Source organism: Stegastes partitus, unplaced genomic scaffold, assembly GCF_000690725.1.
Source record: "Stegastes partitus isolate 25-593 unplaced genomic scaffold, Stegastes_partitus-1.0.2 Scaffold402, whole genome shotgun sequence".
NCBI classification, from domain to species: Eukaryota; Metazoa; Chordata; class Actinopteri; family Pomacentridae; genus Stegastes; species Stegastes partitus.
Genome location: NW_007578133.1, coordinates 120407 through 137532, shown reverse-complemented (window position 1 = coordinate 137532; position 17126 = coordinate 120407). Strand labels below are relative to the sequence as shown.

The window sequence follows — 17126 nt, the reverse complement described above, 5'->3', positions numbered from 1 at the left end:
AATGTCTACCTCTTTGCAAAAAGATGTTTGTCTAAAAACAAAAAACAAACAAAAAAATGATTTGATTCTGCAGCACTAATGTATTTTATTGCTCAAAAGCCGCATCAGAAATGACGACTTTGTTATAAGAACTTTTTATATTAAGCAATGTGACTCATGATGAAATGCACGCTGTTGCAGATAAATTCACACACACGCCTGCTTGCCTGGTAATTATTTTCTCCTGATGTCTTATTAAACAGCTCACTGTGCGAACGGAGAGCAGACAGCTTTTAAAAGACCAAAGGTTAACAGAGTTCCCTGCTGGACTTCATCTCCATTCAGGCAAACTCGTACTTCATGAGGTTCACACACACACACACACAGATGCCTATGAGCCTTATTGGGTGGGCTGGTCAAAGCATGTACGGCCCATTACTCATGGTTGACCTCAGAGACAGGTCAGCCTGGTCTGGGCTCCTGGGTGATGCAGTGAACCTGGAGGGATGGTTCTTCTTTAAACTCATTCCTAAGCTCTGATTTATTGTACGAGTGAGAGGGATTCCTTTGTACGTCCGAGAGAGGGTTCTCACCTTCACCTTTTCACCTTCAACCACAATCTCTCGAAGACACACCCTGGAGATATGTGACCAATTTTTCATGTTTCCCAGTCACAGACACACACATACGGCTACATAATGTTTCATTTTTGGTAATAATTTGTTGAAAATACAAGAATTCTGAAATTGCTTTTATCAAAAAAAACCATAGCTAAGTCCATTTTACTCCACAGCAAAAGCCCAAATTTGACCTCCAGTCATCTTACATTACCGTATTTTAACCTGCAAATATGAGTTTTGTGATATGGTAACACACCCTTTCACGGGATCATTAAAGCGATGCCATTATGCCTGCAAACTGCCATCTCTCTGATAACATGACAAAGTTAAATCTACTGTGTCAAATCCAGAGGCGAACACAATGACTCTCTGGTAACAGACCAATATTCCACCAATCTTCTGTGAATTTGATGATGCTTGTAATATGTAATTCAATTGAGCTAAACATTGAGTATTAAAATATATATTAGGACCAATCAGACAGGCTTTTCCCCACTTGTAATGGCGCTATTATAGGAAATAGGACCGACTCGATAGGTTCATTAACTTGCTAACTATAGAAGATTGGGACGCTAATGGGGGGTTTCAGAGCAGGGGAGCGGTGTTAAATTGTTTGCTGCTTTTAGTGGAGATGATTATATGTGGCTTGTGGCTGTTGTGTAGCTGCTGTCGTCTGAGGCAATTTGCGAAAGTACTGTCTCTCTAACTGCTGCTGCCATGACTCTGACGTGATAGATGGGCTTTGGACGACGATATCAATTCCACCTTATGATAGGCTGCATATGCAACAGAGTCATAATCTCTCTTCACCTGTTCCGGTTGAGAGCCAGACATTTACTTTGGGGCATGATGGGTACACGCAGTGAGAGGCTGGAAACATTCTTGACAAAGTGGAGCAACGTTAACAGCAGACCTGGCATTCCTGGCTGGACCACACCTCATTTTGTTTGTTCAAGGGAAAGTCTGTGAACCTCCACCCCACCACGGTGACCCCCTTCTTCCCGCTTCATCCTATCTGTCCTCCCCTTTCTCCACCTCCCAACCTCCCACCAGAGCCCTGCCCTCATCCTGCATTTCCTGTAAACAGGCTGGTGGGAAGCTCCTAGGCTGGACACTTCCTCCCCGGGGATGACCTGGCAATGACCTCAGAGCGACTGGCACCAGGAATGGCGAGCCAGTGACACGCCCTGTCCACCACCTCGCCACACAGCACATAGCCACCACCCAGCGCAACAATGTACTTAAGATGTCTCCCTCATCACTACTAACATTAACATAACAGTGGGTGGAGGAGCTGTTTTAGAGGCCAGCCAGGGCATTGTCATCACTCTGAGGTTCACGTTGAACTGTTTGAAGTGAAAATGATGCCAAACGGTAAGCTCGAGATGTACAGTTTTGCAAACATTAGCAGTACATTACCACACACAACGCCGTAGGACATTTTTACTGTGTGCCCCGGGACGACAACATATCCGCATTATTACTGTAAGTCTGCCTAGAACTGCTTAAAATGGACATAAAGGACACTTAATGGTCACTAAGTTGAACACAATCAAAGATCCTGGACTTTCAGTGCTAAAATGCTTTTTCACCAGCTCTCATTTGTTGCTGCATGGCTACTTGGCAAGAGCGGTTCTGCTGAGACTGCATCCTCAGCAGGAGCCTCATTTTTGATAAAGCAGCACAGAGCTGTAGCTCGCACATATATGCACACACACACGCCTACAAATAAACACCTTGGTTAGGCTGGGGATGAATCATTAGTGTGCTTTTCTTTATCCTTTGTACACTATGGAGCCTTGCTAATGAACATGTCTCTTTGCTTAGCCTGAATGCTTGTGTAGAAGTAGCGTCTGAATGCTGCTATACATTAATCACACAGGTGGAAACAAGCCAAGCCTGTGGGACAGCAGCTTTGTAAATTCTTCTTAAAATGCATGTCTGCTACTGCAGGCACAGTCCTTTTGTGTGCAGTGCTCTGGGGCCATTTGGTCATTTTCCTCACCACAAAAATCCACTTTTTCCTCTGTGGCTCTACAACCACGTTGACTCTTGAATGTGTTCTCAATAAATCACTGCCATCATCGGCCAGCAGGCCTGGGACGGCGGCAGTGTCAAGATTTGAACAGAGTTTTGTGTAAGACGTGCACACAAAGGGGGACAAAAAAGCCTTAGACTGAACTACACAGGATTTTATTACTGTAGACACACCCATGCACACATATATATACACTCAAGCACACATAAACACAAACCACGCCTGTATAGGCACACCAAAGAGCGACCCTGGGAACAGAAGCATCTCTGGGGGGGAATGCAATGAAGGCAAGGTGACAGGGCAGATAGGTTCTTTGCATCATTGTGAGCGCTGTGAGACCTCCAGAACACAATGAGCCGCATCGATAGCATCACTGGGAGACAAAAAAACCCCTCACAGACTGACCGTTGTCTGGGAAATGGAAGGATTTCAAAGGCTGTGATATGTATAAAGTTTACTAGGACACTGGAAATAAACTGTGGGGGAATCATGGCATGCTTTCTGCAGCACAGAATGTCTGGAGGAGAAGTAAGGATGAACTTAATATGTGTGAAAAGTTTTATGAATTAGATAAACTTTTCTGCATAGATGAATAGTTATTAGATAGACCCTGAAAAACAAACTGGTGAAATAACAACAGCTAGCCACACATGAATTATAAACCAAGGGAACCACAGGAAATAAAAGCAAATTGAGGCAGAAGCATTCTGTCCCAAGATTATCTTAAGCCTTTCAGGGAGCTCTTGGTAATAGCCCTTCTCTTTGACTACACAGAGGTCATCAAATGTAACTATTTTATTAAGACTGGGGGAACACTGTGGCCTGCAGTGGCTGAAGCTGTGGCACAGGCCGGGGTAATTTGGTCCAGTCTGATCGCGGTGATTCCTCACTCTATCACAGACTGCAGTAAATCCTACGGCCCCTCAAGGGTCCAATGAAAAAGAAGCACTCGGGAGAGAGCTACTTTAATAAAAGCTCTCCTAAACTTAACCATCAGTGTCAGGTACAGGAGAGCAATTACACCAGAACTGCTCTGGCTCTCTTTCTCCTGTTCTTACTACCCCTCCTACCCCCACTTCGAACTCACTTTATCGCTATACTCTTTGTTTTCCTACTGATCCGCTCTCACCTCCCCTCCCATCGCACTCTCACCTTTTCTTCTCCACTTCCACGTGTGAAAGAAACTCCCCCACATTTTTGCACTTTTAATTGCATCCATAATGACTCTCTCTAATGTGAATAACCTGCGCTCAGCGAGCTACCCAACTGCCATTACCTGTTCTATCACCTCAGACTTGCAGAGGAAGCAGCGGCACCAGATGTGACCTCTAAATCCACCAAATGAGAAACAGGAGTAAGCTCTCCCACAAGCATTGTCCATCTTCTCGAAGCCAGCGATGCCTGACATAGCAGGCTGCTCATCTCTCACAAAGAACACTTTGTTACAAGACCCAACTCTACTCAGCCAGGTGCCTTCTGCTCATCAGAGATACAGTGTGAGAATATCTGTCAGCTGCTCAAGGGTCAATTGCACCTCCGGAGTGGAGAGGTCTGGCCCTAACATCTCAGCCAACTACTTTAAAAGTGATCCCGCCCGGTGGCAAAAACCTTCACCTACTCTGCGGACTACAAAGTGAACATACAGGTAGTGCTTAGTTTCTGAAATACAAGTATATATAAGAAGAGTAGCTACAACACCAGATGTGACCAGAAATAAAAACACTTTATAGGCTTATTATGTTAAAGACATCTAATATAAGACTGTAACTTTAAACCTTATTAATTTTCTTGTTTAATCAATTGATGGTGGTGGAGATCTTCAAATAGCTGTTTTTGTTCATCCAACAGTCCAACAAAAGATATGAAAATCATTCACATTTGAATTTGCATGAGTCAGAAATGGTGAACATCTGGAACATTTGCTGAAAAATGATTATCAAAAGATATTACACTGAATAAATGTCAATCAACAAATTGGATATTTGACTTATTGCATAAACACTGATCATTTGTCATGTTTGGTAATTTGCTTCTTACTTTAGCACTGTATTAAAAGCCCAAATACCTTGATTTGAAATATGAACATGCTTTAATTTTATTTTCCCAGATGTTTCAAATTTCTGCTTCAACCCCAACACAATGCAGGTGAACGATATTTTATTTGTGGTGTTTATAGAATTAAAAATAATTACATTCATTGTAGCAGATGTGAGTCTGTATGCAGTAGGTGTTTTGTGTCCACCAATATAATTTCTCTGCTTATATTTCTCAGACAGATTTCAAAAGTTGGTCAAATAAAATCTATATGTGTCTAGATGCCACGACAGATAAGGTGAAAGACAAGGTGCACACGTTATAAGAACTTGGATTATTCAACACCTTGAGGTTTGAGGTGAAACAAAATCATTAAAACTTTCTACTTTACCTTTCATTGTCCACTTTTGATGGCTGAGGTTTACTGTCAATCCCAGGGAAGCTGTTCATATCCACATAGCCGTCATTTTCGTTGCAGGTAATCGTTGCGCGGTTGTGATCCTCAAAGAACTCAGTGACAGTGTGAGATCTGGTGGGTCTGCCTGGGATCTGAATGTTCTCGTAGTCTGAGCTCATGGCTGGGATGTTTTCATAGTCTGAAGTATCTGCACTGGGGAAGGAGATGGAGCGGGGTTTGGTCAAAGGCAGCGACATGATGGAGCGGCGAGATCGCTCCTCAAAGGACTCCACTCTGGAGATACTCCTGCCGTAAGCTTTGGGGTCTCCCTTTCTCCTCTGGTGGTCTTTGTAGAGAACAAAGGCAGATGGCAGTTCTGAATGCCGCTGCTGGGGGTTCACCAAACGGGACTGGAGTTGAGGAGAGCTGCCAGTGCTTCTACGATCGAGCTCAATGACTCTCGCTGGGCCGTGGTGGCTGGACTCTGAAGAAGAACGTGAAGAACGGACACTTCCGTCACTGAATCCTTTCGAGTCTGTCTTCTTCTTAAACTTGAGTGCCAGAAAGCGCTTGAAGGAGGACTTCTTCTTCTTAGGTAAGTCACTGGGTTCATGGTGGATCAGGAGCGATGGGGAACTCTTGGTGACTGGCCTTTTAGTAATGTATGCCAGCTCAAATGGTGGAGGGATGTCCACTAGAGAAGTTGGAGTAGAAACACCACTGGAAGATTGATGGCTGCGCTGGGAGAAGCTACCAGACGAGGTTATGACACATGGCAGGGAAAGGTTGTCATCCTTTCTCCTAATCCTGATCTCATCCTTCAGAGATCTGTCGATCTCTGTTGGGGTAGTCAAGGTCAATTCTGGGCCCTCTGCTGATCGGGAGTATAACAAGAAGCGGCGTGACTTCACAGATGGCATCAGACAGTTGACTCCAGTTGGGGGTGAGGTGCTGAGAGGTTCACTGTTCTTATCCAAGGCCACTGTGCAGTAGTCATGAGTCTGGTATTCTGTCCCCGTCTCCTCTGGGACAGTTTCTGGAACATAGCCTGGAACTTTCCCAGAATATGATCGTGATCGTGTGACAATTGTCTTTCGATCAAGTGCCACAAAGTTCTCCCCTTCTGAGTCAAAACCGGCCTCTTCATATATATGCTCTTCGCTGTCTGAGTCTGTGTCTTCATAGTAAGGCACAATGTGGCAGTCCAGTTCCTCGATGTCTTCTTCAAAGGCCTCGGTGGTGTGAGCGAACACCACCCTGTTGGTGAGCTCCGGGGTGCGGCCCAGGTCCAGGTCTGTTGGTACTGTGATGTTGCACAACCGGAGGCGTGGCTGGCAGCTTTTTCTTTGGCTGTGGAAAGCCTGCTCTCGTTTCGCACTTCTCTCTTTTGCACTTCTTATTCTGATATGTTTCTTCTCTGTTTCTTCCTCTTCGTCCTCGTCACCTATCTCGACGTAATCCTCCGATGAGACACACTCTATTTGCTCAGAGTCATCGTCTTTAGGGTAGAGTGTATCGTCGATGTCTGCGTACTCATCTGCTGACTCAATATCCTTTGCTTTGTCTTTGTGCTGATTTGACTCCTTTGTGCCCTCTTCAGTATGATCCTGTTCTGAGAGGGCCTGCTTGTCCTCTAATTTGTCCACGTCATCTGATGACACATAGTAAGGTTCCTGGTTAGAGGCACCTGGTGTTTGCACTTCATGTTCAGTTGAAGGTTTATCATCAGTGTCATCCAGACTCCATTCAGGGTCAGCAGTGCCACTTCCATCTCCCGGAACAGCTTCTATTACCGCATAGGGCCCAAACACATCCTCAGTACTGGACGTGAATCTAAAACAGCCTGAGAGGTCCTTGGTGGCTCGTTCTGGTTGCCAGACCTCTGTATCCCCTGTTTCAGTCGGGTCACATGACTCACATGTATCACTAGCATCATCTGTGGGGCCAATCACATCATAGGGATACTCCTCGGACACAGTTGGAAGCACGCTGAATCCAAATGCAAATCCTCCAGCTTCCAGCTCAGTCTCAGTTGTAAGTGAGTCACTGTGCAGACAGTCTTCACTTTGCTCACTGTCTGCTTCATTAGCTCCACAATCAATGCCTTTACCGGCATGTCTGAGTGACTGTGTTTTATCATGGTTTTGTTTCTCTAAATGTCCATCTGAGTGTCCTGTAGGGCCACAAACAATTTCAGTCTTTTCAGTAAAACTCTCTTCCTCCCCTTCTTCCTCTTCTCCTGCTTCATCCTCTGTCTCAGTTGGAGGAAATGAAGACACTGATGTATTCTCATCATCAGTGCGATAGCCACTTTTCCGGTGGTTCAAGTCATTGTCAGTATTTTCATCCTCAGTAGTGTCAATAGTAGAACCATCATCTGCTTTGACTGTGTCATCAGAGCCAATACTGTCTATGTCACAATCATGATCTAATGTTTCTGCTTCTTTTTCTGTTCTCACCACGGTTTCTCCTTCCACTATGTCCTCTCTGGCATCGTCTCCTGTGCCGCCATCATTAACCCCCTCCTCTGCCTCACTTTTCTCCTCTTTGTCCTGATTCTCCTCAGCCATTTCATGAAGATCCTCAGTCTCTCCATCAGAATGAACCAAGTCTCCGTTACTGAGGCTCTGCTGAGGGCAGGGCTCCCCCTGTGGGTGAGGCCTGTATAGGGGCTTGGGGGCGACAGGAGGCTTCGGACCATGGACAGAAGGAGAGGGTCTTGACATCAGCTTGGACTGCACTTTGATGGTGAGGTGACTGCGGACCTTTGGTCGAGGGACTTGAGGCGGATTTTGAAAATCTGTACAAATAAAGACAGAGAGCAAGAAAGAGGGAGAGAGAAAATTAAAAGCTGTTGAAGTCACACAAATAATATTTCTCAACTACTTTGGCACTTTTTTTTACTGTTTATCTTCTACCTAACCTTACATAAGGATAGAAATGAGGCTCGTGCCTCTGTATAGAATGCTAAGAGGAAGCCACGTCCAGTCCAGTAGTCAGTGACATGCAGAAAACTGCAGGGGACATTATCAGCAGGAAAAACAACAGAGCCACAGGGTACTTAGAGAAGGAACAATAACATCTCCCGTCTGGGAAATGACACATGCAGATTGGTTACATATAGCAGGATTAGATAAATAACTGACTTGTTGTGATAAAACTTTAAAAATGACTTTACAACAATTCAAGAAAATGCCACGAGTGCATTGAAGTCACAACATAAGGGATGATTAAGGATCCTAAGTGGATAATCGCCCTAATTTTGATTTTGACTATTAGTGTTGAAAACTGTGAAGTGAAAGGACTATGAAATTTAGAACTGTCATGAAACACACCCGTACTTAACAAAGTGTGTATACACCCCTGGTCTCTTCCTGTTATTTAGTACCTGCCCTGACGCACATCCTATTAAACCCTGTGTGCACTCTGGTTATCTCCTTGTGTTCGCTCTCTCTCTTTTTCTGCCAGTGTTTCTGCCCAACTCTGTCTCTAGACATCAGTTTTGTGACAAACTGTACTCCACTGCTGCACATCACTTTCTTCCACAAACTTTTACATGTTTGTGTTATATCATTGCCACGCCGTGCTTGCTCCAGGTACATTAACGAGCCCAGCAGAGTCCCTGTGAAGGAGTCCACACAGGATTTCCACAGGGGAAGGACATTAACAACGTGGCCCCCCGTCAGTCCTCCATAAACCTCTCTAGGAGTACACATTTTCACAACACAAATGGACTTCCTTCTCGTCATTCTTTGGCGATTCTCACAAAACATGCACAAAGACACACAAACACACACACGCGTGTAAGTACACACCCTCTTTTCTTTTTTTTTTTTTTTTTGCTGAAAAAGGTCCTTTGAGTGCGTCAAAGAACAATAAAAGAGGGAGAGAAAACAAGGGCCCCAGTCTGACAAAGCACCCAACTGCAAACAACAGGATATGAATTATGCAACAAGAATTCAATTAAAACAAATGTTTAAAAAACAAAGGAAGAGATAGACACTGGGACCTTGAATGTGCCAAACTCACAGGATATGATTTCAGACTGTATCCTCAGTGTGAATGTCACAAATCAAACCAAAACAGCCTGTCTGAAATCCACAGTGACAAGGCTGGCCAGTGAAATTGTTTTTCATTGTAAAGATTTTGCTTGAAAGATGTTACTAAGCACAAAATGGCTTACAGGAAAACTACTTCAACAACTTTTTACGCAGAGACACTGCACTTGCAAGACAGGTAACCTTTCATATAGAACAATAGCTTTATTTTAATACATGGATTATATTCTAATTCAAACTCTAACTCTAATCCTAGAAGAGGACGTTTTTTCTGTTTTTCTTCCACTGGGAGGAAGCTCAATTGCTCTCATTCTAATCCACAGCTATGGATTTAAACCTCTCCAAAACTGTGCCTATATGTAATTCATCTCACTGGAATCGCTGTTGCAAAAAATACAGCAGGATCACCTCATGAACATGTCAGTAGTTGTGTGATCGTTCTTTATTTTATAGCTGATTTCTAGCACCACACTTCCACTGGATATCAGTTTGGGAATAGATTAGGTGAAAGACACAATTAACCAATTTTACAGATGAACTCCGCCCTCTCGCATTAACGCACGGCTGTCGCGCACCACTTTGTTTGATGTAAAACATTAAAAGTTAGTTGTTGTTTTTAAATTCCTGACACGAATATTACACATGTTCAACTAACCTGTGTTCATTGTGGGACATCATCATCCACGGCATCCGACTCTTATCCTCATTTTCTCCTCCGGTGTCGCTCCAAATGACGCGGAATCTTAATCCAAATGCAACCACATCGCGCGAAAATCAAGCACAGGAGGAAGAGTTTGCAGAACATGTCATCTTGCTCTTCTCCAGTGGTTGTCGACTTGTGCAAGGTGCGTCTTCACGCAGAATGGGCAGCTGAGCTTTCAGCACGCGTGCATCTCCAGTGCTGGTGCTACAGTGAAGTGGTGCGCTCCTGTGTGCAAACGGGAGGTGCTGCTGGGCGCTTCCTGAGGCAGGACTTCAGCACGGCGCGGGCACAGAGCGCGAAACGCTCAAACAAAATAACCTATGTCTCATTTTTTTGTTTTTTATTTTTGCAATTCAATCAATTAAATCTCTAACTAACGTTTTTGTTTTTGCTTTTTGCATTGAAGCTATTAGTGGACTATTAAATTCACCACTCATGTTTTGTTTCAGAACATGCGTGCAAATCAGGATAGAAAGGTCGACCAGAGCTGAATCTACTCAAAGAGATTTTAGACAAATAAATATGAAACTTTAAGCCAGGAATCATTTTTAAAACTTAATTGTGCCAAAGCTTTAAATCTGCAGCTCCTCTTCTTTTTTTTGCCCACAGAATATTATTTTCTCAAATAACATCTGCTCCTGTTTGGGTGCATGGCATCTGTCCCCTCACTGACACACAATTGATAACAGTTGGACAGTTTAGACCTATTGCACTTACATGTGCTGTTCAGCTGTGTCACTGCATGCTTGTGATGCTTGGAAAGACTGGAGCATGGTTGGAATGAAACCCTATATATCACATAGGCAGAAACCAAGCTCTTCTTCCACTGTTTTCCAGCATGTTTTGCTCATGCACTATTTCCTGACCCAGAACAGTGCATAGAAAGGTTCCTAAAAGCAGCTTCCAAAAACAGTTTCTCTAGGACACCAAAGCTTTTGCTATTGGCTGGGCTTCCTGGCCCGGCATCTGTTGCATGATTGAATGAATGCAACCCTTTAAAAACCTCTCTTCATAACAGGAAACTGCTCTCCCTGTTTCCTGCACAACAGGCAACACTTCCTTAGCAACAGATGGGAAAGGTTGGTAATGTTAACCCCTTAGGCAACCTCTAACGGAGCTGATTGACTGGTGCTGTGCAGAGTACGATGGTTTGAGGAACAGACAAACTTTGAACAGCTTAAGGCAGGGGGCTCGTGGTGGGATCCCAAGGACAGAGACACCTTGTGCAACACGGGGAGGCTGGGATCGTCGCCCACTTGGGGTCTTTGATTTGACAGCTCCCAATGTTGGTTAAATGCCCACACATGGGGAAGGGACTACCTCGCCTCCTTTTTCCTTCTCTTCTGCACACTTGAAGGTCAAACAATGCAGCAGACCTCAGGGATTTTTTTTTTTTTACAGCAGAGTTGAAGTGGATAGTGATCGAGTAGAGAAGCACAATAAAAGAATCAGCTGTGCTGAATCGCCACGGGGCTCTGGTCCTGACTGCTGCAGCGGCATACAGACTCATCCATTACACACACTGCAAAATTCCCATTCCAGATGGTTTGGTGCAGGAAGGATTAGGCTTTGCGGCAGGTTAAGCGCTATCAGACTCCAAAATGTGATTAGAGGGTGTTCATATCATAATTACCTCGTGTTGTCTTTACACTTGCACGAGGGTCATCTCATTAAAGAATAAATGTTTTGGTGTATGATACAGGTTCTGCATAATTAAATATACCACTAAACAGGGTATTAAATGTGAAGATGTGACCTCTGTGTTGCTGCAGTAATTAAACTTTTTATTTGCGTAGGGTGCTGACTAATGTATTTTGCAATATGCTACAGGAAAACAATTCAATCACTGTGACTCAGTTGTTTTGCTGCCACTTGTTACAGTGTGATACTGTAATAGCCATTGTGGAGTGTTGAAGCCAAGACAGTTTTTTTATGTGTCAGTAGTAGCACATTTATAGCTGCCATAAAGTAACCTTTGTTTTTGAATCGGATGACTAAAGATAGCTCCGCTCTGGTCTTTTGGCAGTGCCAAATGTGTCGCTCTCAAGAGTATTTTACTCACAATTGGTGCATATGACCTTTTTTTTTTTTGCTTTCATTTGAGCAAAATATGTTTTGCTTTTGCAGGGTGTGCAAATAGAAGCTGTCAAGAGTATTGTGTCATGTTGCTACAGAAAAGAATGGCTTTACGAGTAAATATCCCTCCAGATGTGGCACAGACGGTCAAAACATGTTTTTGGACAGAGGATACGAATTTCCTGGACAGCCTGTAGCTGTGCGCTGTGCTCTGTCACCCCACCTGGAACACGACTTGACTGGAAGAGAAAAGAGGAATGGAGATATTAAGAAAAACATGCTGTAGTAGCAGAGAACAAACCGACTCTATCTCATCTCCACTCGGCTGCACACACAACGCCAAACAGGAAAGGGATCAGGGAAAGGGGTCAGCAACTTGTTCCCAGAGCTGAGACAATCCATAACACCTGCTTTACACAGTGACTGGGCTCCATGGATGTGCTGAGTGACTTCACACTTTACCGCAGCTGATTACTGGAAAGCACATGCTTGGTGTGTCATACAACGATGTATGTCAGTGGAAAGTCGGGTACAGAATTCATTCCTAAGAGAAGAAACCACTGGATCATGTGGCAAAACTAGCTGCAGTGTATTAAGATCAGATATTGATTCATGCGATAATCAACAACAATCAGGCAGAGGTCTTTCACTCCTTAAAGTGACCTCAAACACCTTTGTAATTGGATGGCAACGCGTTTGACTGCTGTAATGGATCGAATCATTATTGACATGTTTTATTGATTACCAGCTGCTCGCCACCAGTAAGGACCACAGCGCTCTTCTGAGACTTGTGTGTTTGCCCCCAAGCTTTAGATTCTGATTAAGAGACTCCAGAGCAGAATGATAAGAATAGAAAAGAACTTCACACATCATTAAAATACCAGAAAACTAAAGAGAGCAGATATTATTTTAGAAATATAAGACTTTAGTTGTTTTTGATTACGACAAGATAGACACATTTACCACTCGTGTCCAAGAAACTCGAGTGTCTTTATGGTTAAAAATTCTTTTCTGTAAGCTTAGTGAGAAAAAAAACCTCCTTGTCAGCAGTGTGTAGTCCATTCTCTCAACAATGCAGAGGTAGGACGCCATCCCAACACCCCCCCAGTGACTGCCCTTTGCATGCACACACACACACATATACACACACAGCAGAGCTTTACAGTAAACAGGGGGACCACGGAAGTCAGCACTTTATCAAAAAGCAGCAAATATGGGTTTTATTCCCCAAAGGGCCTTTGGAACTCCACAGCAAATCAAACTGCCCTGTATCATTGCTGTCATAACCAACATTATATTGAATTAAATAAAAGGCTCAAGGTATGGTTATTGTTTCAGTGCTGTAGTCACCGTAGTGTGGTTTTAATGCACACGTAAGCACTTTTTTTAAAAAAACAAGAAACTTTTCCAAATAATGACTGAGTGGTGTGTCAGTGTCTCGTTAGGTTAGACTTTCAGAAAACGCTGTTTGTGTTACGTCTAGCCTACGCTAAGATAAAGTCGCACCTTTGCTCCATTCCCAAAAAAACAAAGTAATATTGCTGCGCAGTAAAAGGCCACGGCTGTGGCACAATAGCTGTCACATTGTTTTTAATTACCCTGAAGTCCAGAGACTGACGAGGCCAGACTCTGATAACGGATGAATTTGTTATTCTTGTTCTCTATTGCAGCAGGGACAAGCATCCAAGCTGCACTGTAAAAACAATGATCTACGGATAAAAATACAAATCTCAAGGAGCTCTGCAAAAAAAAAGAAGAAAAAAAAAAAAAAGAAAGAAGCGTTTATGTCCGTGGAGGCCTTTCATTGTGAGAGACTGATGAGTGGCCGTTGTCTGTATCTCTGCAGGATTTCGCTGCATTATATACTTCCTCAATCTGTGCCGTATGCTTTTGCTTATCATTTTAATAGCCTTGAACACTCAAGTCCCATGTGACAATAGAACATGAATTGCCTGCATTTGAAGTGGTTGCTGTGTGTGTGTGTGTTTGTGCAGATGCGTGCTGTACATGCAAAATGTGCGTGCCATCCACTACAACCATTCGGGTTGTGTATACCGCTGGAGTGAAAACAATAGGATCATGAGAAGAAGAAAGAAAAAAAAAGCGAGCCAGAATTTACTCTTCCTGTGAGTGTTTTCACATTTCTCAGCCAAAGGAGACTGGGAGGATGCAGATACTCCAGCTAGTGAAACACACGTCTTTGGCAGAGCTTTCATTTAATCTCACGCATGTTGAGATGAAGGTGTAAGATCACTGTATGACTTATGCAACCAATGTGTAACAGAAGAAAGCATGTAATATAAACCCTTAGACAAGCATCAAATGTTTTTAAATGCCTGCTGCTAGCTTGGGTGCATTCGCTGTAGAGCTAAACAAATTTTCTTTTTGTGAGATGTCAGCGTTGCAAAGGGAAATATTGCCCTTGAAGGTTTGTCACATAAATAAAAATGCACTTGACATTTTGCACAATGCCAGCTCTAACCGTAAGTCAAATCACTGATAAATGGGTGCTATTCATTCCGAGCAGTAGCGTGTACATAAATTGTCTGTGTTGCAAAAAAAAACAACAATACTTATACGCACGCATCCAACAACTAACATATCGAGGGGCTTTCCGACTTCTTCTGACAATGCATGTTTCATCGTATTGGCCACGTGCGCAGATATGAGTGAACAATGCGATGTCTGTGTGTTTTCACTCGGCCTGGCCCTCCGTAGTCTAGATAGCTGCACCAGATCGTGTGGAAAACACAGATGGTTGTTGCTTTTGCTTCTTCCGCCAGACCTGTGTGACCTTTTACACAAAGATAACAGGGCGGTCTCTTATCCCCAGGACCCCCCGCCCAAAAAACAGCCAGGCCTGGCAGCTCAGACAGAGGACTTCCTCCCTTCGAGCTGTCTGATAGAACAATATCAACAGCGAGCGCCACAACCGTCCTTTTGTGTCTCCAGTAAGCTTTTGTTTTGGAATAATTAAGTTCTTTCTAATCAGGACGGGCTCACAGAAAGGAAATTAGAGATCTACGTTAAAATAAGATTAGGTGTTTGGTAGCCTGTGCTGTGATATAACATTCATTTAAACTAACTGCTCTTCGATGTATTTTGTACACCGATGAGACACATGGTTCTAATTGAGCTGTATGTCAAAGTCATATTAAAATTATAGGTTTGAATACCTGAAATTTACATGAAGAAAAATTGTACTGGTGTGTTTGTGCTCTTTCACATTTGATTTTTAATAATCACAACACTACTACTATGACTACTACTACTACTACTACTACTACTAAAGTATGGATGACCTTTTCTAAGTCTGCAGCAGAGAAGACCTGATGGTGGTTAGATGTCTCAATTGGGCAAAGCAAGATTTTACCACTTTGGTCACTCGATTATCAAAAGACAACTTTGAAACACTTCAGCAGCAGTAAACTCTTGGACAACAAGTTTTTAATTTTAGAGACATACAACTGGGTGTCATCTGTGTAGCAATGGACGTTAATGCCATGTTGATCCATGATAAGTCCCAGGGATAGCATATGTAGTGAACAGGAAGGGACCCAACACAGACCCCTGGGGGACCCCACAGAAGACATGAGCATATTATATTTACACGATGCATCTATGTCCTGAACGTCAACTGTGCAAAAACAGTTGCAGATGGTTTTTTCTGCGTGGTTGACATTATGTATGCAAATAAATGTATTTTTAGACTAGAGAATAACCCATCCAAAGAGTTATTTAAAGGATTTTATATCTTTGCTAATCCAACAGTGTGCTATTTCATCTCTCAGTCTGTTACAATTTATCTCGCCTGTTTTTTGTACATAAAGTCATACGGAAGATTTGCATCCCTAAAAATGGCCCTCTAGTTGTTTCATTTCATTTTTAAGATTCTAAAAAAACATCATAACAGGTGGGCACTGTAACTCTTGTACTCTTGTAAGTTTTTACAGCCTTTTGACAGCGTAAAATGGGAATTATTCAAAAGTGAGGAATTAGAAACATGTTTTAACTGCACATTTGCTTCTTAAATACTTATGAGCATAGATTAATTTTTAGTATTCTTTCCATGGGATTTGACAACAACAATAACATTAAAAACATCACTAGACATATTCTTCATCAGCTTTAACAATTACCTTACTTCTACTTCCACACATCTTTTCACTGCAGGCGACTTTATTTTGCTGTCAACATGCATTGCATGTGTGTTATTGTGTCCTTTCTGCATGCTAACTTCACTTCAAGTCATTGTGACTTTTCCTTTGGTAGGACACTTGTTCCCTGGAGATCATTGATGTCCATTCAGTAAGCACAAGGTGACCACATTGGAGACCGTCATGCTTGGATGTAGAATGTTATTTGAATATATTTGACTTTTCTTACATCTTCATTCCCTTCTTTTCTTTTCATTTCATCTTCAGTAACATTCTCTTCTGTGCTCTTGTTTTCTTTTCCTTTGCTCCTCTTTTTATCTCTTTCTCATGGACGTACACCCCAAGGGACACGAGCGATCTAGCTGTCCTGTCTCTGGTCAGAAATTTTGCTGAGGTGGTTTCAGCCGGGGCTCTTGTGTATTCTCATGCACAGTGAGCCCCGGGGGATGAAGGGTGTGGCGGAGGGGGGAGGAGGATGCTTCATATACAAACTGGAGGGCTTTCTACGACATCAGCACAAACAAAGCGCGGTCAATTTTCATTTATGGAAGCTGCAAAACCACTAAAGTGTGGAATATGCCTCAGCATGTCTATCCAATCATGTGAAAAATAATGACAACAATGCAAAGGTCGCAACATCACTAAAGTCTGGTGGTGTTGTTAAACCGGTGATAATGAAAAAGACACTGACCTGTGGAGACCCTGTCTTCTAGAAATTATGTTGATAACTAATTTGCGATGGCAAATTGCTTTTGAAAGATGCATAATTATAACCAGATTACAATTTCTACTAATTTATGTAGGAAATGCTTTTAACTTATGCATTTGGAAAGTTAAGAGCATGTTGATATTGGACTGTATTATTTTCTGAAAAAACATCTGATCCTGCAGTACAATATGCACTTGGACAGGCGAAAGCATTATTCAGCTTTAATAATTAATCATGTGGAGCAATCTTGGTTCAATTTAATACGGGAAAAAGTCTGCAGTGACTTGAAAAACTACACGTTTATTTGCATTAACCTTCACCAAAGTGCCTTTGCTGATTGCAGATTCTTGCCAGT

At 42.8% G+C, this 17126-nt stretch overlaps 1 protein-coding gene across 2 annotated transcripts in view; it reads right to left on the bottom strand.

The window, feature by feature from the left end:
• Positions 1-10074, bottom strand: part of fgd5a (FYVE, RhoGEF and PH domain containing 5a) — a 41385-nt gene extending 31311 nt beyond the window's left edge. For both annotated transcript variants that reach the window (XM_008285425.1, XM_008285426.1), the window contains exons 1-2: positions 9782-10074; positions 5063-7868 (exon numbers count right to left, since the gene is read on the bottom strand). In XM_008285425.1, coding sequence (XP_008283647.1) covers positions 5063-7868; positions 9782-9791 — 2816 coding nt within the window. In that variant the 5' untranslated portion in view covers positions 9792-10074. The remainder of the gene's footprint in view (positions 1-5062; positions 7869-9781) is intronic.
• Positions 10075-17126: the final 7052 nt, after the last annotated feature.